This window comes from Hevea brasiliensis, chromosome 12, assembly GCF_030052815.1.
Source record: "Hevea brasiliensis isolate MT/VB/25A 57/8 chromosome 12, ASM3005281v1, whole genome shotgun sequence".
In the NCBI taxonomy this organism is placed as follows: Eukaryota; Viridiplantae; Streptophyta; class Magnoliopsida; order Malpighiales; family Euphorbiaceae; genus Hevea; species Hevea brasiliensis.
In genome coordinates this window covers 20,632,865-20,658,987 of record NC_079504.1, presented here as the reverse complement: position 1 = coordinate 20,658,987, position 26,123 = coordinate 20,632,865, and the positions used below count along the sequence as shown (strand labels likewise).

At 31.7% G+C, this 26,123-nt stretch overlaps 1 protein-coding gene and 1 pseudogene across 1 annotated transcript; both read left to right on the top strand.

Moving 5' to 3' along the window:
- Window positions 1-2,041: 2,041 nt before the first annotated feature.
- Window positions 2,042-3,228, top strand: LOC110668002 (mitogen-activated protein kinase kinase kinase 20-like). The gene has a single exon (XM_021829029.2). It carries the CDS (start codon window positions 2,042-2,044, stop codon window positions 2,936-2,938), a length of 897 nt encoding a protein of 298 aa, XP_021684721.2. The 3' UTR covers window positions 2,939-3,228.
- A 15,942-nt stretch (window positions 3,229-19,170) lies between these two features.
- Window positions 19,171-20,104, top strand: LOC131171129 (mitogen-activated protein kinase kinase kinase 20-like; annotated as a pseudogene).
- Window positions 20,105-26,123: the final 6,019 nt, after the last annotated feature.

Sequence of the window (26,123 nt, the reverse complement as noted above, 5' to 3'; positions counted from 1 at the left end):
AAAATATAGAGATTAAATAATAATTTTTCAATAAAAATTTACTATAATATTTTAACGGAAAGACTAAAACCAAAGATATTTCTAGATCTTGCAAATTTTTTCAAAGGGACGGATAAAGTTATGTAATGAATATGCTTGAATGTTTTGGTTTTTATGCACGTATTGGAATTCATGTTCTGATTGATAAATCTCTCATAACTATTGTTGACTGTAGTGGATTGTAGATGCATGATTTGTTGCCAGGAAAGCGCAGCAGGTTATGGGTTGATGGGTTGATGACGATGTCTATTTTTATTTCTTTTCTAAATGAAATTTTATTAAAATTATATAACATCCAGGAAAAACTTAGTATTAATGTCATCGTTTATAGCAAGCCAATAGACCTCCCTAATACACTCAAAGCTGGACAACCACATATGTGTTAACAAAAAAATTATGAGTGGATTATACATACTTAAGCACATTTAACTTAAGGAACATTTCTAATTCTTGTAAGCTGCTCTTCATATTTTGCGCTTGGCTCGTCCCTAGCTTTTAATTGTCAGGGAACAGAAGCAATTGAAAGGATGACTTTTAATTTATTTAAACAAAAAGAGTTAAAGTTGAGTGTCACCAAGGCCTTCTCCAAGATGGACAAACTAATAATACTTCTCAAAATCACAAATGTACAACTTTCCAAGGCTTAAAATTCCTTCATAATGAGTCACGACATCTTGAATGACATGGATACGCTTTGAAATCAATGCCACAAAGCTTCAAACCAGAAAAACTTGTTGAACTGGACATGTCTAGAAGCTGCATCAAGCAACTATGGAATGACATCAGAGTAAGATAACCTAGTTATAGTGTTCATCTTTCCTTTCGTCCTTTGCTGCCTGATGAAGAATTTCTGATAGTTTTTGTATGTTCAATCTTTGAATAAAGTAAAGAAGGTAATTTCCTTTTTCGTTGTTTAAGTAATTTCATCATTATATAAAGGCTAACTAATTGATAAACATTTAATTTTGGATAGAGCAATTGTATCCAACCTCAAGATCTATCGTAATTCTGCAACAGCAAAATGCAAATTTTAGATTTTAAAACTATTCTTGAATTTAATTTGTTGTAGACAACAAAATGCATTAACTATAAACTTTTTTTTTTTTTACTGCTTCTTTTTGTTAACAAAATTCACATTTCCCCGAATTAATTTTAAGGTTAAGATATAATGGCATTTCTGTCTATAATTAAAATGTTATTGCTAATTTAGCAAAAATGTTTAGCTTTTCTGTTCATTATGCTTCTTTTTAATTGTAAATTCTTAGTAATTAATTTGAATGTATTAAGAGAAGAAGAAGAGAGGTTTATTAGTCTTCTATTAACCCCCGAGTTTCTGTACTAAAAACAAATACTAATCCAATGGCATAAAATGGAATGGATGAGAGTCCTATTTGAGAAATATTTTATTCCTTTTATCATTATTTTATTTTTATTCATTTATTAAAAATAAAGGATAATATAAATTTTTTATGAATAAATTGTTATTATATACTTTAAATATTTAAAAATTAAAAAAGAAATTAATTTCCATTTTGATGAATTTTTTATGAATAAACTGACATGTTTGTTTACAACAATTGAGGTTATAAGCTACAAAAAATAAGTTGAAGGGATAACTTTCCATTTTGATACTTATAAGCCTTGTATTTATAAGCTAATTTAACTAAGTATTTTATTATATTATCCTCATTTAATTTTTAATAAATGAATAAAAATAAAATGGATTTTGTAATTAAAGTGTAAAATGTTCTAAAACTAGTAAAATAATGAAAAAAGAAATTATTAAAATGGATTTTGTAATTATTTATTTTTCCATTATGAAATATTAGTTATTTTCAAGGCTCAAGTATGTAGAAGTAGTCATTAATTAGATTAGATTAGATTTCAAATGGCGGCAGAAAGCGTTAATTTCACGTCGATGTTGTATGGCGGTAAACTACCTTCTCTTGTGTAACTAGGTATCGTTGAAGCATTGCAGATTACATTGCTTTGAACCCAAGCAATGAAGAGAAAGGTTATGGCACTCGAAGAAGATAGCTCGGATAATCACGGAGTTGCGTGGCGGAGAGGGCCGTTGCTTGGCAAAGGAGTGTTTGCGTCTGTTTATCTCGCTTTTTTGACGAAACCCAAATCAAGAAGAGCGTTTTATCCACCACTTATGGCTGTTAAATCAGCGGAGGTCTCTTCCTCAAGTTCGCTTCAGAAGGAGAAACAGGTTTTCAACCATCTTCCTGACTGTCCCTACATTCTTGAGTGTTATGGTGAAGAAACTACTATGAGTAAGGATGGAAAGATGCTTTACAATCTGTTGTCGGAGTACGCTTCTGGAGGAACCCTAGCTGATCTTATAAAGAGGTCGGATGGCTGTGGGCTGCCTGAATCGGATGTGAAGAGATACACAAGGTCTATTCTTAAAGGTATTGATTATATCCACAGTCATGATTATGTTCATTGTGACTTGAAGCCGGACAATGTGCTGCTCGTGCCTAGTGGGGATGGTGACCTTGTGCCCAAGATTGGGGATTTTGGATTGGCCAAGAAAGTTCCGAAGACGAAGAAGAGGAAGTTTGATTGTTCTATTGCAGGGACTGCTATGTATATGGCACCAGAGACTCTCGTTGATAATATTCAGGAATTTCCCTCTGATATTTGGGCTCTTGGATGCATGGTTTTTGAGATGTTTACTGGGAAATCACTTTGGGGTTCGAACCCTGATGAAACAACTGAAGAAGCTTGCCAAAGGATTGCTGATAGATATGAAATGCCAAAAATTCCTTCTTGGATTTCAAAGGATGGCAAGGATTTCTTGAAAGGATGTCTAGTGAAGAATCATCAGTTCAGATTCACCATTGAGATGCTATTAATTCATCCTTTTGTATCTGGAATAGATGACACATAAATCAGTGAATGTGGGGAGATTGTGGATTAAGGGTGCGTGGACTCATCCCTGTTCTGAAGATGCTAATTCTGCTAGCTATGAAGTTTTCATCCCTGCTCACTTGCAGGTTTCTTATTTGAAACCTAAAAAAGTGCTGCAGGTCTGGCCTGGAGGAGGTCCATCTTTAGTGATGTCTGATCTTATCCAAAATGTGCCATTTGGTTTCAAGAACATATAAGTGGAATTAGCATTCTTTTGGAAAAGCTGATATGATCTTCTCCTGTTTATTGAATGCTGTTGTGTATTATTTCATTGGTAGCTAATGCCCACATTTTACTATTCTGTGCAACCAATTCTCTACTAAAAGATGGTTACAATTTGATATTGTTCATTATACAAATAAAAGTTATTTTTGGTTTATGAAATGAAAAGGGATGGCCCTATGAGTTCACAGCTGCTATGAATAAGATTGCTTTAATTAGTAACACATACATTGATCTGTGCAAAGAAATGGATGCATCATCCTCCTTAAAAATGTTGTTTGTGATCAATACAGGGAAAATCTAAAATTCAATTGACATTAAGATTATAGTGAAAGGACTGCTGGGAAAGAGTAGAGATATTCCCTATTAAAGCATTAGTTTTTTCTTTATTTTTAATTAATAAAATCTTTGCTTATAAAAAAAATAAGGATATTCCCTATTAAATAGTTCATTATTCCATTAATGAAATAAGAAAATAAATAAAGATAAACAATTTAAATATGGAGAAAAACTAATTTTATAAAATCTAATGGCAACCATAAAACAGCTAGTTTTGATATATTTTTCCGTTAATATTGCACTAATTAACAAAACAGTCAAAAGTATCTATAATTAACAGTGGCCGATCTATTTCTATATAACAGTCATATGTATCTATATATTGGTTTAAATTAATATTTTTTTAAGTTTAAGTATTGAACTTTTTTTTATAAGAATTTATTTTTACTAATAAGAAATTAATCGACCCCTTATATATTGAACAAATTATTATGTGCGTATAATGTATATGCAGCTTTACTTATAAAAGTGTGAGTCTCATCTTCTTGAGTGTTTAGTGTACTATTTTTTAATATACTAAATATATCATATAATTTAGCTATATGTTCGCTACTAATAATTAATATAAAATATTGATATTAAAAAATTATGATTTAATTTTATAAAAGAAGATCCATTTGAATATATAGAGTTTTCTACCACAAGTTTGATAGTTTTGTGACTCGGCAAAATTATTCTATTAATTGACAACAGATACACACATGAAAGCATTTACGAGTGTGCATTATAAGAATATACATTTTCAGTGCAAAGAGAGCAATGGTGGATTGTTTTGAAGTTTCCCTGAATCCAAAGAATCAGGAATCCAATGAAGTTAGTACTCCAATCTCTGCTATCATTGACAAAGATGTTCTTGCATTTGATTCACTAGCACTTGTTTCTTCACACATGGTGGAGAAATGTAATACCATATAATTCACCATTCCTACTGGTACACATTGATATCCTTTTTAACTTCAAAACAGTATTAATCCTTGTGTGGTATTCCAAGTTAAGCAACACTTTGATCTCTACTGACTATATCATTTGGACAGGATACCAACTTCAGCAGTGCACAATTGGAACTGAAAAGATTTGGGCATATGTTTGAAAGAATTGAAGATGTGGTTTCTTGCAACTGCAAAGAATATGGTCTAAATGAAGCTAGGATGGGTATGTTTTCCTCTGTGCAATTATGGAAGGAAAACAATGGTTCTGGATATTGGTATTGTGCTCATGACTGACCCTGTTATTTGATGATGTGAGAATTATCAATAATATTGTTTCCCAAGAGAATTAATTACCAAGTGAATTTGAGCCTATAATGATATGATATGATATGATATGCAGCAAGTTGCTAAGTGATAAAGATGCTAATTCTGCTAGCTATGAAGTTTCATCTCAGCTCACTTGCAGGTTTCTTATTTGAAACCTAAAACAGTGGTGCAGGTTTGGCGTGGAGGAGGTCCATCGTTAGTGATGTCTGATCTTATCCAAAATGTGCCAGTTGGTCTGAAGAACAAATTTAATTTGGAATTAGCATTGATTTTGAAAAGCTGGTATGATCTCCTCCTGTTTATTCAAGGCACTGTTGCTTATGCTACAGAAGCTGCTAAGCCAGGGACTTGCTGCCTATATTTTACTTTTCAATGTAACCAATTTTTTACTAAAAGGCTTTGATATTGTTCATTATATGTGTTCATACTCCTATGAATAATTTTTTTTTTTTCAAAGCTAAGCTTTCTTTAATTAGTAATACACATACAATGATCTGGGAACAGAAATGCATCATCCTCCATAAAAAATGTTGGTTATGTTCTATGCAGGGAAAAACATTAGTCCTCATAAGGGATTCAAGATGAAACATGTTTAGTTTTGTGTTCTATTGTAACTGATTAAATTTTTCATCAAGAAGTCTCATATTCAATTCCCGTTGAGATTAGAGCAAAAGGACTAATGGGAAATCCCTATTGAATGGATCAAAGAAGAAAATAAATAAAGATAAACGATTTAAAACCTGGAGGAAACTATTTATTTAGAATTTAATGGCATCCATAAGTAGCTAGTTTTGAAAATTCTGTTATTATTGTACTAACTGATAACAGATACACACACATATGAAAGTAGAATGGAATCAATTAATGTCACCTTCTTCACTACTAATGTATTATGATAACTCATGAATGATGACACAATTGAATCTCTCAGATTGAAGATGATTAAAACAGCTCAAAGCTATTGTACTCTCTCAATTGATCATTTTTATTTTTCTCACTTTGGTCTTGGAGTCTGTTTCCATGCAAAGTTGACCAGACTGTTTTTTATGTATGTTCTTTTCATGGCCTAAAATCATTAATCAACACTTATAAGATTTTAATATCCATTCGATTCTGAAAGTAAGCTGTAACAAAAAGAAAATTATATATTTAATTAAATGTCTATTAGCTAAATAAATCTAAACAATTATTTTGATTGTCAATTATATTTAAAACTTTTAAATTTGGATAATTTAATCATAACTTTTAAAATTGAAAAAATTTTATCCAAAATTCAAAAACTAATTTGGGGATTTTTACTTTTTACATCTAATTTTTTTATTTGATTTTCTCTCTCTCTCTCTCTCTCTCTTCACCTCTCCCTCCCTCATTCTCACTCTTTCTTTCTAAACAAAAGCATTGGGATTCCATACTAAGTGAACTTGACTGCTAAGAATAGAGAGAGAGGGTGGAGAGACAGAGAAAGAGAGAACAAGGTGTAGAGAGAGTGATAGAACAAGGGGCAGAGAGAGAGAAAGATGAATCAAATTGAAGAAAAAAAAATAGAAATTGTGATATAGCATGCTACATGGCTATCCAAGTGTGTAAAAAGTTAAAAATCTCCAGAATGATTTTTGAATTTTGAATAAAAATTCTTCAAACTTGGAAGTTATTTTGGATTTATTGGGCAAAAGACCTTATTTAAATTCATGATATAATTAACTAAAGAAATTAAATAACAAACATTCAAAGTAAGAAAAACAAACCTGAGAAATTATGGATATTCATGTGCTGTTTCCATGCATCTCATATATTTCACCTTTATACCAAGAAACTCTAGAGCAAAAGCATAGTTTATAACCTTTTTAAAAATACAATTAAAAACTACTGGATAATAGTATTAGATTCCAAAATACATTGATGGATGCTCTTAACTCCTTTCTAGAGCAAAGGCCTTTTGAGGATGAAGAGGATTGGGCGATGAAGAAGGTAAAGCATAGGGAACCTTTTGGGTTGGATGGGGTTGCTAGTGTTTTGTTTAGGATTGTGTTATGAATGGTGTGGGAAATGGATGTTCAGGGGATGTGCTTATGAAGGAAGCAGAAGTGATGGTGGGGGGATGAAGATGCAGTGATTGAGAGAAAGGGATCTACTATGGTAGTGACAGTCTCTGGGGAGTTACAAGTGAGGCTGGCAAGCAATGGTAGTTGTCGGTGGTGTTCCATTTGTTGGGAAGAAAGATGACTATCGTACGCTTTGTAATAAGACCTAGAGCCTCTGTAATCCTTCGAATGCAAAAGTGTTAGAGCTTGGAAATGATAATTTTCTGGTTCATTTTTTGTGTGAAAAGGATTATGTTCATGCCATGTTGAATGGTCCATAGACTATCTTTGGTGCTTATCTTGTGGTTCAGCCTTGGTCTCCGGAGTTCGACGTATGTAATGCGGAGATTAGTATGGCTATTGTTTGGGTAAGACTTCCTGGTCTTCCCCTCCATCTATACAAGAAGAAGGTGCTGAGGTCTATCTGTGAGGCTTTGGGTGAGGTTGTTAAAATAGATTATAATACTAAAGATATGCTCCGAGGGAAGCTCGTTAGAATGGCATTTAGCGTTAATATCAAGGAACCATTGGTTTCTCACTTTTATCTTAATGACGAAACACAAAAAGTAGAGTATTAATCATTGCATGATGTTTGTTTCTCCTGCGGAAGAGTAGGCCATAAGGATTCCTGTTGTCCAGTGAAAGGTACTGAAGAGAGGGAGGATGAAAAGGGTTGGCAAAAGGGGGGTTCAGGTGGAGAAAGGTGATGATGAGAGTCTTTTTGGGCCATGGATGGTGGTGCAGAAACAGGGTCGACGATTTGTTAGTAACATGGACAGGGATTTCGATTCATGCTATAACGTCCTTTCTGAGATTAATGGGATGGATTCACATGAGGGGTTTGTGGGGAAGGTTTTGCCTAATGTGGTAAATGAGGAAGGAGGGTTTCTAGTGGTGAGAAGCATGTTGGTAGGGGTAGAAACGCTAGGAAAAAAGGCAAGTCTAAGTTGGTGGACCCTAAGTCAAATATGGAGAAGATTAATGTGTGGTCTTGGGCTGAGTGTTGAAAAGGAAAATCAGGATCAAAAGAGCAAAGGTCTGAGAGTGGGGCTTTTTCCTCTTATGCTCTCAATAATCCTTTAGCCTATAACCTTCACAAGACCTAAACTTCTTTAGACTCAAATTTTCATTCAGTTGCAAAGGTGAGTGGTGTTATGGATTCTTCTCCTAATTTCCTTATTAGCATGGGTTCAGTTGGGATATGGAAGGACCTATTTTAGTTGAGTGTGAAATGGAGATAGTGGGCAGACTGCCTAACTAAGGAGGGACTATAGAGTTGGTTCCAGAAACCTAGTGTGGGTCAAATGTTAAGGCTTCGGATCAAGAGCAGTTAGATGTTGATTCCGAAGAGGATGAAGAATATGATGTTAGGGAGTACGATGACCCTTATTTAAGACGATGACCCTTATTTAAGGGATTGAGGTTGTTTTTCTTTTGCTTATAGTTTCTTATATTGATTTTTATTTGGAATTGTCAAGGAGCTAGTAGCTCCTCTTTTTTACACTCTCTGAAGCTTATGTTGTAGAAGTATAAACTCTCTTTAGTTGCTTTGCTTGAGCTGAGGGTAAGTGGTTTGAGACCAGACAAAGTTATTAGTCGGATTGGGTTTACCTTTGGCTTTTTTTGGAGGGATTTGGTTACTTTGGAATAATGAATGGACTGTTGAGCCTGTTTTTAGTCATGAGCAATTTGTTCACCTAAGAATTTTATCTAGTGGACATCTTGTTATGGAAGGTTTAGTTGTTTATGCCAGTCTTATTCCAAATAAGAAAAGGTTTCTTTGGGAAGCTCTGAACTGTATTAATAATGAGATAGTAAAGAGTGGGTAATTATAGGTGATTTCAATGCTATTTTGAATGTTGAGGCGCGTATATGAGGGTCAAGTAAGAGGTCTGGGGTGTGTAATGTTTTTTTCTAGCTCGTTCTATGATTCTAGTTTAATTGATATTGGTTTTCAAAATTGAATTCGAGAAAAATATCAATCGAAATCAAACCGAACTGAGAGAAATCAAGTCAAACCAAACCTAATGAATTCAGTTTAATTTGGTTTGATTTATCGATTTTGTATAGATATTTAATTCACCAAATGCTGTCGTTTTATTCTTCCCCTAACTAGCACCCAGCACATCCCAAACTTGTAATATCCAGCCAAGAACTAATGCTTAATCAATCAATTCCATTGGAACAAATTTAGATCAACTACATCTCAATCTCAAATTTTCAGAAATCAAAATAGCACAAAAATATGAAAAAAAAATTGAGAACTTAATGAAACACCAAACATCAATCTCAGGAACTCAAATTCTAGAACACCAAACTTTACCCGAGCATCATCGTAACCTAGGAACCCACCCATAAGCATCGGGGCAAAAATCAATCCCATTTCTCCCAATACATGCAACTATCGAGGACAGGATTAGGTCTTTGAATCATGAAAATGGGGGGATGCATGCAAAGGAGAGAAGAGCTGAGAGTAGATGGGTGGACGAGGGAAGCAAGGGCCTATTAAAATTGAAGCACTACACAGTAAAGGGAGAGTGACTTGAGTGAGAAATCGAGAAGGAAACGAGATGAAGGAGGGAAGCGAAACGACACAAGTGTGAGGACGTGAAGGTGAGGGAGTGAGGGCATGAGGGTGAGGGACTAATGGCAAGGCATTTGTGAGTCTGACTGAAGATGTGTGTCACCGAAAGGTTGTTAGCCTGAAGATGAGTGTTAGATAGGTGTGTATGAAAAGGAAAAGAATATGGGAAATGGAATGGAAGAGAGCAAAACAAAAGGGATATTGACATGAGAGATTATGTTTTTATCTATATATATATATATATATATATATATATATATATATATATAGATAAAAACATAATATATATGGGCTAAAATGATGTAATATTGAATTTTGATTGTTTTGGCTTTTTGTCAGTTTTTTATAAAAATAACCGAATCGAACCGAATAATTGATATTTTAAAAAATTTATAACCAAACCACACCGATGGCATTGAAAAACCAAATCAATTGAATTGAAATTACTTTGTTTGGTTTAGTTTGTCAGTTCAGACCAAATTTTGCTTAAGCTTACTTGATATAGTTATTTGTAATGACAATTGATGGCTCAAGTACCCTGAAGCTTCAGTTTTCCATTTGCCTATGATAAGATTAAATCATAGGCCTTTGTTCGTTCGGTTGAGTAGCTTTGTGCCAGTTCCTCAATGCTATAGGCCTTTTTGGTTCTTGGTAGCTTGGATTTCTCATAGTGATTTTTCTAAATTTATGGAGGATATTTGGCAAAGATGTGATCTTTTATGAAATTGATTGGTGAGTTTTTGTTAAAGATGTGAAAGGGGCGTATAGGTCTCTTATGGGTAAAATGCAGAGTGTTCCTGATAAGAGTTGGAGAGTGGTTTGGGATTGGAAAGGGCCTCAGCAGGTAAGGAATTTTCTTTGGCTCAGTGTGCATGGGAGATTGTTAACTAATGAGGAATGTAGCAGAAGACATATGGCAAGCTCTTCTATTTGTCCATTGTGTAGTTTACATTCTGAGTCCATTTTGCATCTGCTTTATGATTGTAAGGTTGGGAAGAAGACTTGGGATATTTTGTTGTCAATGACTGATTTAAATTCTATTTTTTCGAAGAAAGAGTTGCCTCGGCCTGGTTGGTGGGTAATTTGAATTCTGTTGATGTGCATGTTTCTGGGTTCGCTTGGAGTTCTTTGTTTGGGACTACATGTTGGTTGATATGGAGGAGAAGAAATGAGGTGTTGTTTGGATCTTTTTCCTTCGATGAGCAAGAATTAGCAAGTTTTATTTTAAGTAAGGTGCAGTTGTTTAACTGTACTTTTATGGAAATCTCTCAAAGTGGTAGGCAGATGCAAAGGCGGGTAGCGCGTTGGATTAGATGGACACCTACTCAGCCTTCCTAGAGTAAGTTAATGTTGATGGTGCTATAAATAGGAATGGGATTGCCTCAGCTAGTGGCATTATTAGAAATGATAAGGGAATTTGGCAAGTCAGTTTTGTTGGGAATTTGGGTAAAATGACAGTGGAGCAGGCAGAAGCTAGAGCTATTGCGGAAGGCTTGTGTTTGGCTTGGCAGTTGGGGTAGTGAAGAGTTATTGATGAGTGTGATAATGTTGCTATTGTGAAGTCTATCCATTCTCATTATTTGGAGGGCTGTTCTCTTAAACATCTGATTCAAGTTATTCAAAAACTATTGAAGTGAAATTGGGATGTGAAAATAGTGTTGGTTTATCGGGAGGGTAATAGTGTTGCAGATGGTTTGGCGAAAATTGCAGCTTCATTTCCTTTGGGGGTGCAACAACTTTTGGATCCTTCTTCGGAGATTTTCCCTTAGCTTGTGCATGATATGATCGGGGTGGCCTACTCTAGAGTGTGTCTAGGGTAGTTTTTGGATCTGTTCTGTAGTTACCAAAAAAAAAAATACTGGATAATAATATAATTTAATTGTTAGATTTTTGTTCTTCTATTAATTTTATTAGTCTAGTTAATCTATTAGGGTCAACTCTTAAAGAATAGAGTTTTCTTAGGGCCTGATTGATTTAACTGTTGAATACAACTGATAGCTGTTAGCTGATAACTGTTACTGTTAGCTGATAGCTAATAACTGATAGCTGATGATAATTGTTTTATGTTAAGTGTTTGATAAAATTATGTTTAGCTGTTGCTGTTGATACGTGAAATGACTAATAAGGGTATATATCATATAATTTATTTTATTATTTAAATAAATATAAAATTATAAATTTATTACATTATATTATTTATTTTATTATTAAATTAAATATATAATTATTAAATTAATATATTATATTATTTAAATAAACATATAATTATTAATCTTTTATATTATATCATTTATTTTATTATTGAAATAAGAAAATAATTATTTTTTAAGATAATTAAATAATTTTAAAAATATAGATAAAATAATAAATAATTATTATTGTTAATAGAAAATTTTATAATTAATTTTAAGTTTTTAAATATAAATAAATATTTTATATTTTATGTTATTAATAAAAAAATATTTTAATAAAGTTGAAATACGTTAATTAAAATATTAAAATTACAAATAAAAAAATAAAAATATTAATAATATTAATTTTCAAGTTAAATAAAAAAGGATAATATGGTCAAAATAAAAAAACAAAACCAAATCAGCTATCAGCTGATGAGAAATAGCTCTAAAAATAGAGCTGATACAAACTGCAGCTGATGGGTATCATATCAGTTGCCCATCAGCTATCAACTCTATTTTTTTAAGCTTGCCAAACACTATAAATTGCCTGTTTGGGTGTCTATCAGCTATCAGCTGCACCCAACAGGTAAACCAAACACCCCCTTTCTCTTTAAAAGGTTAAAAAAAATTTATAATTTAACAAAGATAATTTTGTCTAAATAATTATTGTAAAATAGAATGATAATTTAAAAAATATAGCCTTAGAAATAAACCTCAGGATTTGAGAAGTAATTTATTAATAAATTTTCCCTTCCTAATAAGCATGTTTATTTTGTATATATTAGGGGAAAAAATACATCATATTCAGTACATACACTTCAATTTTATAATAATTAAATGGTGTTTCTTAGCTAAAATAAGATATTTATAAAAATTATTTAGTTTTGATTTAATAATATCAAAGTAGTCAAATTTTTTTTTTACTTTTTATCTTGGAAAGTTAAAAAAAAAAATAATATATGATTTTGCACTTTCACAAATGAGAGACCGTAATTTAATTTTTACCAATTTGATATCATGCATTTTCCTCTTTTAGAAAATTAAATCCAAACTGTTAGTTATTATTAAATTGCGATAGCATAGAAACACATGGCAAACATAGTGCTTGCCAGACGCCCACATGTCACTTATTTGGCAAACATATGGTACTAATATGTCGTCACGTCAAAGCCATGTATTCACCACATTAATATCATTTAATAGTAACTAACAGTTTGAATCACATTTTCTAACAAAAGAAAATATAAAATATCAAATTGATAAAAATTAAACCACGAATCCTTATATATTAAAGCATGAAATCACATATATTTGTATGTACTTTTCTATTTTATCTATTAAGAAAAAAAATTTTTAAGCTACTACTAGCCATTTTCACCTGTGATAATGCTCTCTCTTCTATTTTTCAATAAATTATGATATTTTATCATATTTCCTTTGATTTTCTCATATTTTATGGAATTTATTTTTTATTTTTCATTTTATTATCTCTCTTCTATAGTGAATGTTTTGGTTTCTTATGATAAACTTTTTCCCCCCTCTCTGTATAAGATTTTTGAACATTAAAAGATGGACCAATGGAAATAATGCAGTTTGATACAATTTGTCAAAATGGTGAATTAATGGAAAATTTACAATTTGGTTCCTAGGCTATACTTAATATTACACTTTAGTTGTGACATCCCTCACTCGTCTCCAGTGTAGCCAAACGAGGAGTGCCACATTCAGTGCTGGAGCACCATATCTTATGTTATCCTGTTCATTTTTAATTTTAAACTTATAGAAAATGTGTGAATTTTTGTTTTCTTTTTTTTTATTACAATTTATTTCTGTGGATACCCGGGCAGAACCCTCTCTGTTTAATTGGCATCTGGCGGTTTCCACAAATTATCTGTTAAAAATAATACCATGTCTCATATTTCTACATGTCATATTATCTCATTTCAGCTTATACAATCTCAAGTTGATTCATTTATTTCATTCATTCATATAGACATTCATATGCAGAAATTCATAACTTTAATTACAATCCAAAATACAAACTTACAATTTTTATTACATCACAAACTAGTAATTACATCATGTTTATACACAATGAACCAAAATACTAGTCTATACATGGGCCCTACCAAAATACAAAATAATTGGGGAGGTGACTCTGGATTGTGGCAGATCTAGTCAGAGCTCTATCAGACGCTACTGTGGTGGCTGCTGCTGTGGCGGCTGTGTCGGGTGAGCCTGGTCTCCAGTACCTACGTGATGGAAAAACCATACGCGCTAAGCTGATAGCTTAGTGGTGCATAATTTAAAAGAAATGTAATTGAACAATTAAAATAATCATTCTATGCTAAGTTCCGTAGTTTCTAAGTTATTTATGAATTTTCTACACTTTGGAAGCAATTTAACTTAAAAGTATCTTTTCTAGTCATTTCATATATTTTCAGTCTTGATTTATTTATAACAGTGTCCAAGTAACCTATAATAGACTATAAGTGCTGGATACGCAGGGGTATACTGGTTAGACAGTCATATGTCTGGCCTGTATACACATGTCATGTCAGGCACTAGGCCAGCGGGTAGGCTTTCTAAGCCACAAATATCATTAGGCACAATGGCCAACGATCAGGCATATAGCCTGTAGAACAATCATGTCAGACATACTTTGTCGATCAGTGATTATTCCTGTAGGCAGTACTGCTATCTGTAGTCCCTAATTGGTATACCAATCGATCCATACAATATAATAAGCCTAGGTTTACTTTAGGCAGTTAAGCATTAGTAACTTCTTAGGAGGCTTTTCATGTCATTTTGTAGTGGGAAGGTGGGTCCCATATACTCGTTTAGTGTAATGTAGTGACAACAGAATTTTTGTGTCAATGTGTAGTGGGAAAGTAGGTCTCACATACCTATCTTAAATAATTTAGCATATAGTGACTTAGTAGGGATAAGCCAATAATATTTTTCAAGAACCTTTCTTTAGGTTTAGATTTGGGAATTTCACTTTTCATATGACTTTGGATAGTTTGTGGCCACTGTTTGGCCCCATTTCCTAAAAGGAAATTGTTCTTCTATGTCTTGCCTTTATTTTCCTTTTTGAATCATATCATTTAGATTTGTATAACTCAAGTTATGGTCAATTGACCATAACTTAGTCAATTCTGAATTTTGGTTCCCTTAATAGGCAGTTTTGGTGTTATACTTTATCTATTTTATTTGAGTAAGTTGCTGCCATATTTGGGTCTACTACTCTTCATAGGATATGTTACCCTATGTCTTATGGTCACTTAGAATTTTTTATTGTAATTTTTCAAGTCTTGTTGTGTTACTTATAGTCAAATTATTGAACTAGTCTCAAGTGTCTTATAGAAATTAGGTTTCAATTAGTGCAGTAGTTTTGACCCAATATTTAGGCTCTTTGCATTCATAAGGTGAGGAAGTTGCCTAAACCAAAATTGGAGATCTATTTCTTAGCTTTCCAGAATAGTATGCCTCATTTTGTTTGAAGACTTATAGTAGGAGTTATCCTTAAAACACTTTGCTGGAATTAATGGTCATTTGAACCATTTCTAGATTTGATATACCAATCTAATCAAGTTAATTGACCTAGTTCCCTAAGTTTCTGGATTTTGGTCAAAATACCATTTTTGTAGACCTATGTCTTAGTGAAAATTTGACACTGGTTTCAGGGCATTTGGAGTTATATGGACCAAGTTATGGCTTCTTTGCCAAGACTGGTCAAGTGGTCCTTATATGGCAAATTCTGGACAGTGTTAATTCTGGATAGATTTGGTACTTCAAATTAGACAAGCAATTTGGTTAGGTAAATGGCATTTCTGGGCTTTGTGTCCTTTACAAGAGTTGTAGCCCTATGTCTAAGCTTTCTAATGATATAAATTTTAGGTCATTTGGACCTGTCTACAGTGAGATATGACCGAAAGAGTGAATACTGTTCAATTGGTCATTTCTGGGTTCACTAAAATTGCATATCCGGATTTTGTCAAGTTTCATGTCAGTTTTTAGGCAGAATTGAGACATGGTTTCTGCATGAAAGTTGAAGTGTTTTAAGTCATTTTTCATCTTCAATTGGCCTCATACCAATTGGAGTCACACAAGGTCACTTATAACTCAACTTATACACTGTTATCAACAATTGTCACAACCTGCAGAAAACAACACTCCCAATATTTATTTTACCATCTCCCAAACTTCAAGTATACATTCATGACACTTCTAATATCATCAATTCATCTTAATCAATCAATATCCAGCAGTATACATAAGTCTATAATAAGCAATTCAAAACTCTAAATTCAATTTGGTCAAGGTCAATAATATGTACATGAAATAATTGAATAGTGTATGTAATTTCAACTACCAATGCCTAATTCATTTCCACATATCCATGGACACCATAATTCACCATTTAAGTCATGAAATTACATATTTTCTATGCTCCTCAAGGCTGCCAAATTGGGCAGTATCCTTAATTACTCACAATTGTTCAAAGCCCTAAGATAAAGTATCCAAATCAACACTTATACATGCAATTTGATTCCTATACTCTTTATCACCTTAATCAACATTGTAATTCACCAATTATGTATCTAATTTAATCACTAATTAAGCTAATAAGGGCTGCCAAATTGGGCAGATTCAAGCCTAAAGAAAATCTCTAAATTTTTAGGGTTACAAACCCTAATTCACAATTAACTTCAAACACCCACATATAACCCTATCCTAATTCATGTACTTAGCTTAATTAACATTTCTAAACATCAATTTCATGAAAAATTAAACAATTTCCCCCTAGTTCCACGGCTACCAAATTAGGGTTTCCCAATTACCCATCAAATCCTAAAACTTTCCTAACACAATAACTCAATTAGCCTTAAAATCAAGAAATTAAGAGAGGGAAGTAAGAGATTATGCACTAACCTTAAACCAAGGATTTCCCAAGCTTAAAAATCTTCACCAAATTCTCTTGTTCTTGCTGCCCATATACTTCCCATGAGGTAAGGACCACTTTTTATGAAGGGAGTTGTGTCTTTAGGTGGAGAAATGGTGAGATTAGGAGCTTTGCATGTGGGGCATCAATGGAGGTAGAGGGAGTTGGGTAAATCGGCATGGGAGAGGGAGTGAGAGAAAAATGGGATTTTTGAGTGGAGAAATCTGCCCACTTTAGCATTTTATACCCCCTCCACTAACTTTAATTTATTAATATAATAATCAAGGGTTTTGGAAATTATATTTAGCCCCACTTAACTTCTCTTAATTGCACTAATGCAATTTCATGTTTTCATGGGGGCTTTTATGGGATTTTCTAAATTTTGTATCACTAATTTTTAATGGACTTTTTGGTCAAAAGTCAACTTTAAGTGTCAAATGACCAAAATGCCCTCTTCGAGTTAAAGTCCCTCTTTTTCAGAATTAGCGATCGGGCAATTCCTTAAAATTTTACACTGTCATTTTTTTTTATTTTCACTTTTATCAATTAAATAAATTATTCCTTGACATTTTTAATGTCATTTACACCTCGGTAAATTTTTAATTAAACTCCGAAAATTTGTTTGTAGGGTTTCTCGGGGGTCCGGGACACGGCTCTTTTAGTCTAATTTCATTTCATGTCTTTTATTTTACCTTAATTTTTCTTGTATTTTCCTATCATGTGTTATATCATTTTATGTGTCCTCGCTGTCATTTAGGCGTAGTTCCAGACACCCTGACTGTCCGGACAGACGTCAGTCGCCGAGGCAGTAGAATGTATGGACTACCGATGGTGAGGGCGTTACATTAGTACTTGAATTTTAAGAAATGAATTATTTAGTCTCTTTAATTTTAATATATAGAATAATTTAGTCCAGTAATTTTAATGCTTCTAAAAATTTTATCTATTAACAAAATGACTAAATTATTCTATACATTAAATTATAGTGACTAAAGCATGATATAATGCAAAATTAAGGACTAAATAATTAATTTTTCAAAGTCCGAAAATTAAAGCCTAATATAAGGCAAAACTCAGAGACCAAATTATAAATTTTCCATTTCTAATTAATAGAAAGATACAATATCATAGAAATATTTTGGTGGAGACAACAATGTCCTGTTTTTTAGCCAAAATTTAAGATAAAGTTTTTATTATAAATATTATATGACTAATTATGAAGGAAAATTATCTCTATCCTTTAAAAAATATTAAAATTATCTCCATAAATATGAGATTCTGAATTTAAAGCGGAAGAAAGAGACAAATTAATTAATGATTTTTTAAAAAATATATATTTATTATCTCTTAATAATAAGCCATTGAATTTTAAAAAATGAAAGATTATTATTTTTTAAAAGAGAAAGAATTCAAGGATATACTAATATACACACAAATAAATGGGAGGGTAAATTTGTGAACAAATAAAAATATGTTTAATACAATTATAAAATTATTATTTATTAAAAATAATTATTTAAATTAACAAATGTTTAATGTAGTAGTAAGGCCCATTTCAATTTCATCTTTGGAAAAGATACTGTTAAAGAGAAACAACCACAAATCCAAAAGAATTAATCTTTTATACATAATAAAACGAACATCGCCTAATTTAAAAAAATAAATAATTATTCGAATATATATATATATATATATATATATATATATATATATATATATATAATTATTTTGTTATTTAATTATACTTAATCTTTATTTTAGTTTTTAATTTGTAATATTAATTTTTATCATTAATTTTAGATATGCAATTGTACAATCTAAAATTACAAGTATTCCATTGCAAACTTTCTAGACCAGGTTTGCTAATTATTAATTATTTTTTTATAATTTTTTTTCACATTAAATTTATTTCAATTTAAATTCAATTTTATTTATTATAATTTTATTTTAATTTAAATTTAATTAATTTATATATTAAAAAAGTTTGTATAAATTTATTATTATTATTATTATTATTATTATTATTATTATTAAGCATTTACAAAATAAATGGCAAAATTTACTGACAATTTCTTGTAAGAAGTATATTTTAGTTATGGCTGAATTGACTTAAAAAAGTCAAAATCTTTAATATTTTTCCATACTTAATCAAAATTTTTTAATTTTATTAATTTTATCAAAAAATTTTATTATCTTTTTTAAATTTAGCAATAGGCCAATTAATAGTTAAGGTGATCTAAGTTAGTTTACGTGGCATGTTGACTAGCTAGGCATGCTTACTAGATTAAAATTTTATTTTTAAATTTATAGGACCAAAATTTTTGGTAAAATAATTTTTTAATTTAAAATAAAAAATTGAGTTAAAAGTTGAGTTTTATATTTTTATTTATAATTATTTCTTTTTTGGTAATTTAACATTAATTATTTAGTTATTTATGGATCAAAAGACATAAAATTAGTTATTAGTTCAAGTTAGGTTTCAAAATGGTGGCAACTAGGAATATAAAGCTTTAATTTCACGTCGATGTTATATGGTGGTAAAATCCCTTCTCTTGTGTAACTAAGTATCGTTGAAGCATCGCAGATTACATTGCTTTGAACCCAAGAGCTTATGGCAATCGAAGAAGATACCTCGGATAATCACGGAGTCAGATGGCGGAGAGGGCCGTTGCTTGGCAAAGGAGGGTTTGGGTCTGTTTATCTCGCCTTTTTGAAGAAAGCCAAATTAAGAAAATCATTTTATCCACCACTTATGGCTGTTAAATCAGCGGAGGTCTCTTCCTCAAGTTCGCTTCAGAAGAGAAACAGGTTTTCAACTATCTTCCTGACTGTCCCTACATTCTTGAGTGTTATGGTGAAGAAACTACTATAAGGATGGAAAGATGCTTTACAATCTGTTGTTGGAGTACGCTTCTGGAGGAACCCTAGCTGATCTTATATAGAGATCGGATGGTTATGGGCTGCCTGAATTGGATGTGAAGAGATACACAAGGTCTATTCTTAAAGGTATTGATTATATCCACAGTCATGATTATGTTCATTGTGACTTGAAGCCAGACAATGTGCTGCTTGTGCCTAGTGGGGATGGTGACTTTGTGCCCAAGATTGGGGATTTTGGATTGGCCAAGAAAGTTCAGAAGACCAAGAAGAGGAAGTTTGATTGTTCTATTGCAAGGACTGCTTTGTATATGGCACCAGAGACTCTCATTGATAATATTCAGGAATTTCCCTCTGATATTTGGGCTCTTGGATGCATGGTTTTCGAGATGCTTACTGGAAAATCACTTTGGAGTTCAAACCCTAATGAAACAACTGAAAAAGCTTGCAAGAGGATGGTTGATAGATATGAATTGCCTAAAATTCCTTCTTGGATTTCAAAGGATGGCAAGGATTTCTTGAAAGGATGTCTAGTGAAGAATCATCAGTTCAGATTCACCATTGAGATGTTATTAATTCATCCTTTTGTATCCGGAATAGATGAGACATAAAGCAGTGAATGTGGGGAGATTGTGGATTAGGGGTGCGTGGACTCATCCCTGCTCTGAAGATGCTAATTCTGCTAGCTATGAAGTTTCCATCCCTCTCACTTGCAGGTTTCTTATTTGAAACCTAAAAAAGTGTTGTAGGTCTGGCCTGGAGGAAGTCCATCTTTAGTGATGTCTGATCATATCCAAAATGTGCCAGTTGGTTTCAAGAACATATAAGTGGAATTAGCATTCATTTGGAAAAGATGATGTGATCTTCTCCTATTTATTCAACGCTGTTGTGTATTTCATTGGTAGCTACTGCCCACATTTTACTATTCTATGCAACCAATTCTCTATTAAAAGCTGGTTGTAATTTGATATTGTTCATTATATAAATAAAAGTCATTTTTGGTTTGTGAAACGAAAAGAGGTGGCGCTATGAGTTCACAGCTCTTATGAATAAGATTGCTTTAATTAATAACACATACATTGATCTGGGCAAAGAAATGCACGCATCAACCTGCATAAAAATGTTGTTTGTGATCAATACAGGGAAAATCTCAAATTCAATTGAATAGTTCATTGTTCCATTAATGAAACAGACATATGTATCTATAATTAATATAAAATATTAATATTAAAAAATTATGAATTAATTTTATAAAAGAAGATCCGTTTGAATATATAGAGTTTTCTATTATAATTTTGATAATCTTTTGAATCAGCAAAATTATTGTACTAATTAATATCAGATACGCACATGAAAGCATTTGCAAGTACACGTTATAAGAACAAATATTTTCAGTGCAAAATGTATTAAATTATAGTTTTGGCTTATTCCCATCATGTCGAAATTCCATTAACTGCTTAGTGAAGATTTTTTTTTTTTTAGTTTTTTTTTTATTTCATGAATCATGCTATTTTATATTAATTAACATTTTATTTTTTTTCAATATAAAAAATTGTAATTTTCTATTAATCTAGAAAATTAAAAAAAAGAATCATCAAAAAATTTGGATAAGTTATAAATATAAGGCCTTATTTGGTTGGGGGGTTGGGGATAACTTTGCTAAGGAACTTTAAATTTTCAAAAGTGTGAGAATATTTGCTTATTTGGTTACTATTATTTTTTTTAACTCCTCGGGAAGTTGAAGAGCTAACTTTCCTCTCCCTAGAGGAAGTAACTTCCTGAGCCTGACCCAAGAAAGTTGAAGTTATTGGGTATAAAATTTATTCCTTCCAACTTTACCTTGCCCTTGTTTTTTTTTTTTTTTTTTTTTTCTATTACAATGTAATTAGACCCCTGAAAATTAATAAAATAATATTATTTTCCTTTTTATATTCATTCATCCGAAGAAAAAAATTAACAAAATTAAATCCAAGAATTTTTACAATATTTTTTATAAAAATTTATTATATTCTGTTTATTATTATGCGAGTTAAATTTTTGAGTAGTATAAAATATGCTTTATTGAATTAAACATTTAATAAGAATTTAATATTTGCAGTAAGGATATTTATGTCATATTAATTGTCACTTTCTATTAATACACTTTTACTTTTCGGGAATTTAACATACGAACCAAACACATTCAGACCATACTTTCTTATAAATAACTTTCTAAAAAGTATACTTATCGGGAATTAAACTTCTTATTTTCATAGTTTTCGCACATCAATAAATTGATTCGGTTTGGTTTGGTTTTTCTTAAATATTAATAATCGAATCAATAAAAAAGTATAACACCCCTCACCCGTCTATAGTGTAGTCGAGTAAGATGTGCTACATTCGGTGCCGAAGTACCCTATCATGTTTTATCGTGTACAATATTAATTTAATGTCTATTTAATTATATTATCTTACGTGTAAATTTTTTTTTTTAATTCCATTTCATTTTTATGGAGACTCAGACAGAGTCTCTTTTATCTTATTCAGTGCATGGCGGGTTCCACTGTTACCTATTAAAAACATTTTATATCTATTTTATATTCTCATACACCATCTCGTTGCTCATATCAATTTCCATGCATTATATCATATCATAGCTCATATAATTTTCAAGAAAATAAATTTGATTTCATTCATATAAACTTCATACATTCATATAAAATTTTTATACAATAATTTACAATTTATTTACATTCACAAAATAATGTACATAGTTTACTTACATACAATAACCAAAATGCAAAAACCTAAATATACATGAACCCTACCAAAATGACTGATGAGGTGACCGACACTCTAGCAGATCTGATCAACTCTCTATCCGCACTCTACTGCTACTGCTGCTGCTGGTGGTGGTCTCATGTACCTACGCGAGGAAACAATCCATCACGCTAAGCATTTCTGCTTAGTGGTACAATAATTGAAATAAAAATAACTAATAATTGAAATAATTATTCCATATAAAATTTACTAAAATTTTCAATTAATTACATATTTATGAAACTTTGGGAGCAAACAATTTATCGGATCTTTTTATTCATATATTAAATATTCAATTTTATTATACCCATATTAGTATTTTCTTCATGTACTTATTTAAACTTAAAGTGGATTACACATATCTGTGCCCAAGTAACCTATAACAGACTATAAAGACTGGATACACGGGAGTATACTAGTTAAACATCCATATGTATAGCATGTATACATCTGTCATGTCAGGCACAAGGCCAACGGGCAGGCAATAAGTCAGAAATAAAATCAGGCACAATGGCCAACGGGCAGGCATAAAGCCAGTAGAACAATCGTCTTAGACATATATTGTCTATCAATGATTATTCCTGTGGGCAGTACTGCAATCTGTAATCCCTAATTGGTATACCAATCGATCCAAGCTATATAAATAAGTCTAGGTATACTTTGGGCAAAATAATATTTTTAAGTATTTATAGTTTCATATTATGTGCTAGTTGTATTTAATAATATTTTCATGTTACTCATGATGAGAAACATAAGTCTCTCATGCATATTCATGTCACTTTTATGTTTAACAATTCTTTTTGATTAACTTTATATCATATAACAAGTCATTTTATGAACCTTTCTCAAGGTCTAGATTTGATGTCTTAAGTTCACCTAACAAATTGGTCAAGGTGTGGCCAATGTTTGGCCACACTTCCTTCATGGAAGTTGTTCCTCTATGTCTTGTCTTTGTTTTCCTTTTTGATTCATGCCATTTGAAGTTTTAAAACTCAAGTTATGGTCAAATATCCACAATTGGTTCATGGTCTCTTTCTGGGTCCAGATTCAGGCAGATTCTGGAGTCCATTTTTCCCTAATTATTTGGACATGTCACAGTCACTTTTAGACCTAATGTTCTTCATAGAAGTTATTACCCTATGTCTTATGATCACTCAAAATTTTGAATTACAATTTTTCAAGTTTTTTAGAATTAATTATGGCAAATCAACTGGCCTAGACTCAGGTACCCTGTGTCTACAGGATTCCAGGTTCAGGTCAGTGATTTTGACTCCCATTTTAGGGTTCTTACACTCAAATTTTGAGAAAAGTTTCTAAATCAAAGTTGAAACCCTATCTCTTAGGTTTCCAAAACAGTTTGGCTCATCCCATTTGGGATTTTCTAATGGGAGATATGCTATAAAAACTATTATAGGGTCAAGTGATTGTTTAGTCAAATTCCAGGTTTTGATGTGCTGATTTGTTCTAGCAATTTGGCCTAGTTCCCTTGGGTTCTGGGTTCTGGTCAAAACATCAATATTGTAGATCTATGTCTTATAAAAATTTTAGCATTAGTTTCATTACATTTTCTATTTTGTAGACCAAGTTATGGCATTTTTGCCAAAACTGGTCAGATAGGTTCAAGTCTAGAATTTCTGAACCATTTGGTTCTGGATATTTTTGTTAACCTAAATTGTGCTAGCAATTTGATATGGTTAGAGGCAATTTTGGGTTCTGTGTTCTTCATAAAAGTTGTACTCCTATGTCTAATCTTTCCAATGGTATAAAATCAGGTCATTCTGACCTTTCTAGAGAAAGTAATTACCAAATGAACATATACTATTTATTTAGTCATTTTTCTGGGTTTAGGGTATAGACAGCCGAATTCAAGTAGGATTTAGGTCAATTTATAGACAGAATTTGGGCATAGTTTCTTTATGAAAAATGGAGTATTTTGGCCCTAGTTTCATCTCCAATTGGCCTCATACCAATTGGAGCAACACAATTCAAGTGATGGTTGTGTAAGCATGCTGGACTCATTAGTCCAGAAATCCTGCATGAAAACACACTCCCAATTTTCAATTTCCTCCAACTCTTATACTTCAATTGGCATACATGGCACTTTTAATAGGCAACAAATAGTCTCAACAACACCAATTTTAAGTAATAACAGTAAAGTCCCAAAGTTAGGTCAAAACCCTAGCTCAAAGTTTCAATCTCAAGCATTCTTAAGGCAATTCAACTTCTAATGCATATAAGTTCATCAATCAACATCACTAACCAATTCAAAACCATCAATTCCTCACACTTTTCATGGCTACCGAAATTAGGGTTTTCCCCTACTCACGTTATTCATTTTAATTTCATGGAAATTTACTTCAATTTACCATACTAATCATACTTAGAGAAGGAAAGAAATGTGTTTAGTGCACTAACCTTTAGTAGTTACTTCATAGACTTGTGAAAACTTTGAAATTTCTTTACTTCTTGGCAACCAAAGTCTTCCTTATGGTGTGAGGATGATTTTTAGTGAAGAGGGTTTAGGGTTTGATGGTGAGAAAGGGAGGGATTTCAAGCTTAAAGCTTGAAAAATGGTGGGAGTATTTTAGAAAGGAGTTTCAGCCATGGAAGACTGAGGAGGAAGATGACAAGCTTTTTGGGTCAATTTGTCTCTTATGTAGTCATATTTATCCTATAATAATGTATATTAAATTTTTATGAAGTAATTTTTGCCTCATGCTTAGGTTATGCTTAGATTAGCATGAGGTCATGCTTTCATCAAAATTTTTATTTCTTTTTCTTTTCTTTTCTTTTCCCATATCTATACATAATTTCACAATTTAATTTATTTTATGTGTTTTAATCTCTCTCATTTTAATTAACATTTAGGTCAAAATTCAACTTTGGGGTTGAAATGAGCAAAATACCCTTCATTATACTTATCAGATTATTTTTATCTGTACCGATTAACTAATTTTTTTGAATTTTCTTTGACATTTTTAATATCATTTATACCTCATAAAACCTCCAATTAAGTCCCAAAAATTATTTCCTAAGGTTCCTCACAGGTCTGGGGTCAGTAACTGTCTTCACAGTTGCTTCCCAGTACGGTCACCCATGGCCGTAACCCCGGCTCGTTTAACCGAGTTGTACTTCGCTTCTTTTACTTTTCTTTAATTTTACTTAGTCTTTATTCAGTCAATTTATGTTTCCTAACTCTAGTTTGAGTGTAGTTCCGGACATCCTGGCTGTCCGAACAGACGTTAGTCATTGAAACAGTAGAATGTATGGACTACCTAAAGTGAGGGCATTACAAAAAGAAACAAAACTGAAAACTGAATAGGCTTAGTTTAGTTTTGGTTTTTTGTTTTAATCGAAAATTGCACAGTTCTAAGTGCCATTGTGGATTGGATTGCAATAATGTGAAAATAAGTTAAAAGATTTGAATTTTGTCAAAACTAAAACATTTGGATTAAAATGCAAGACTTAATTTTTTTATAAATAAAATATTGTATTAATGATCAAGAAAAACTTAGCATGCACTCCTCAAACCTAGCCCCAACCAGCAAGTTGCCCAAAACACTAAAAACTAAGATAAGATTTATTTTATAGTTAGCCATTCTTTATTTGTTATATATCATGTCAGACCTAACATATAATATTAAAATAAGTCAACTAGACTGTTATGTTAGTTTCCCCAAATCCAATTTAAAAAATAGATAAAAGTTTTAAAAATTTTTAGAAAATTAGCCTATTTTACTAAAATCAAAAGAATTGAACTAAATAGAAGAAGAACAGAAGGTTTGCCTTTTTAAGATCACTAGACCTATTGAATTTTATAAAACTTAAAGAGTATTTATTTTTAAAGAGAAAAAGAATTTAGTGTGTATTATATTTATAATATATAGA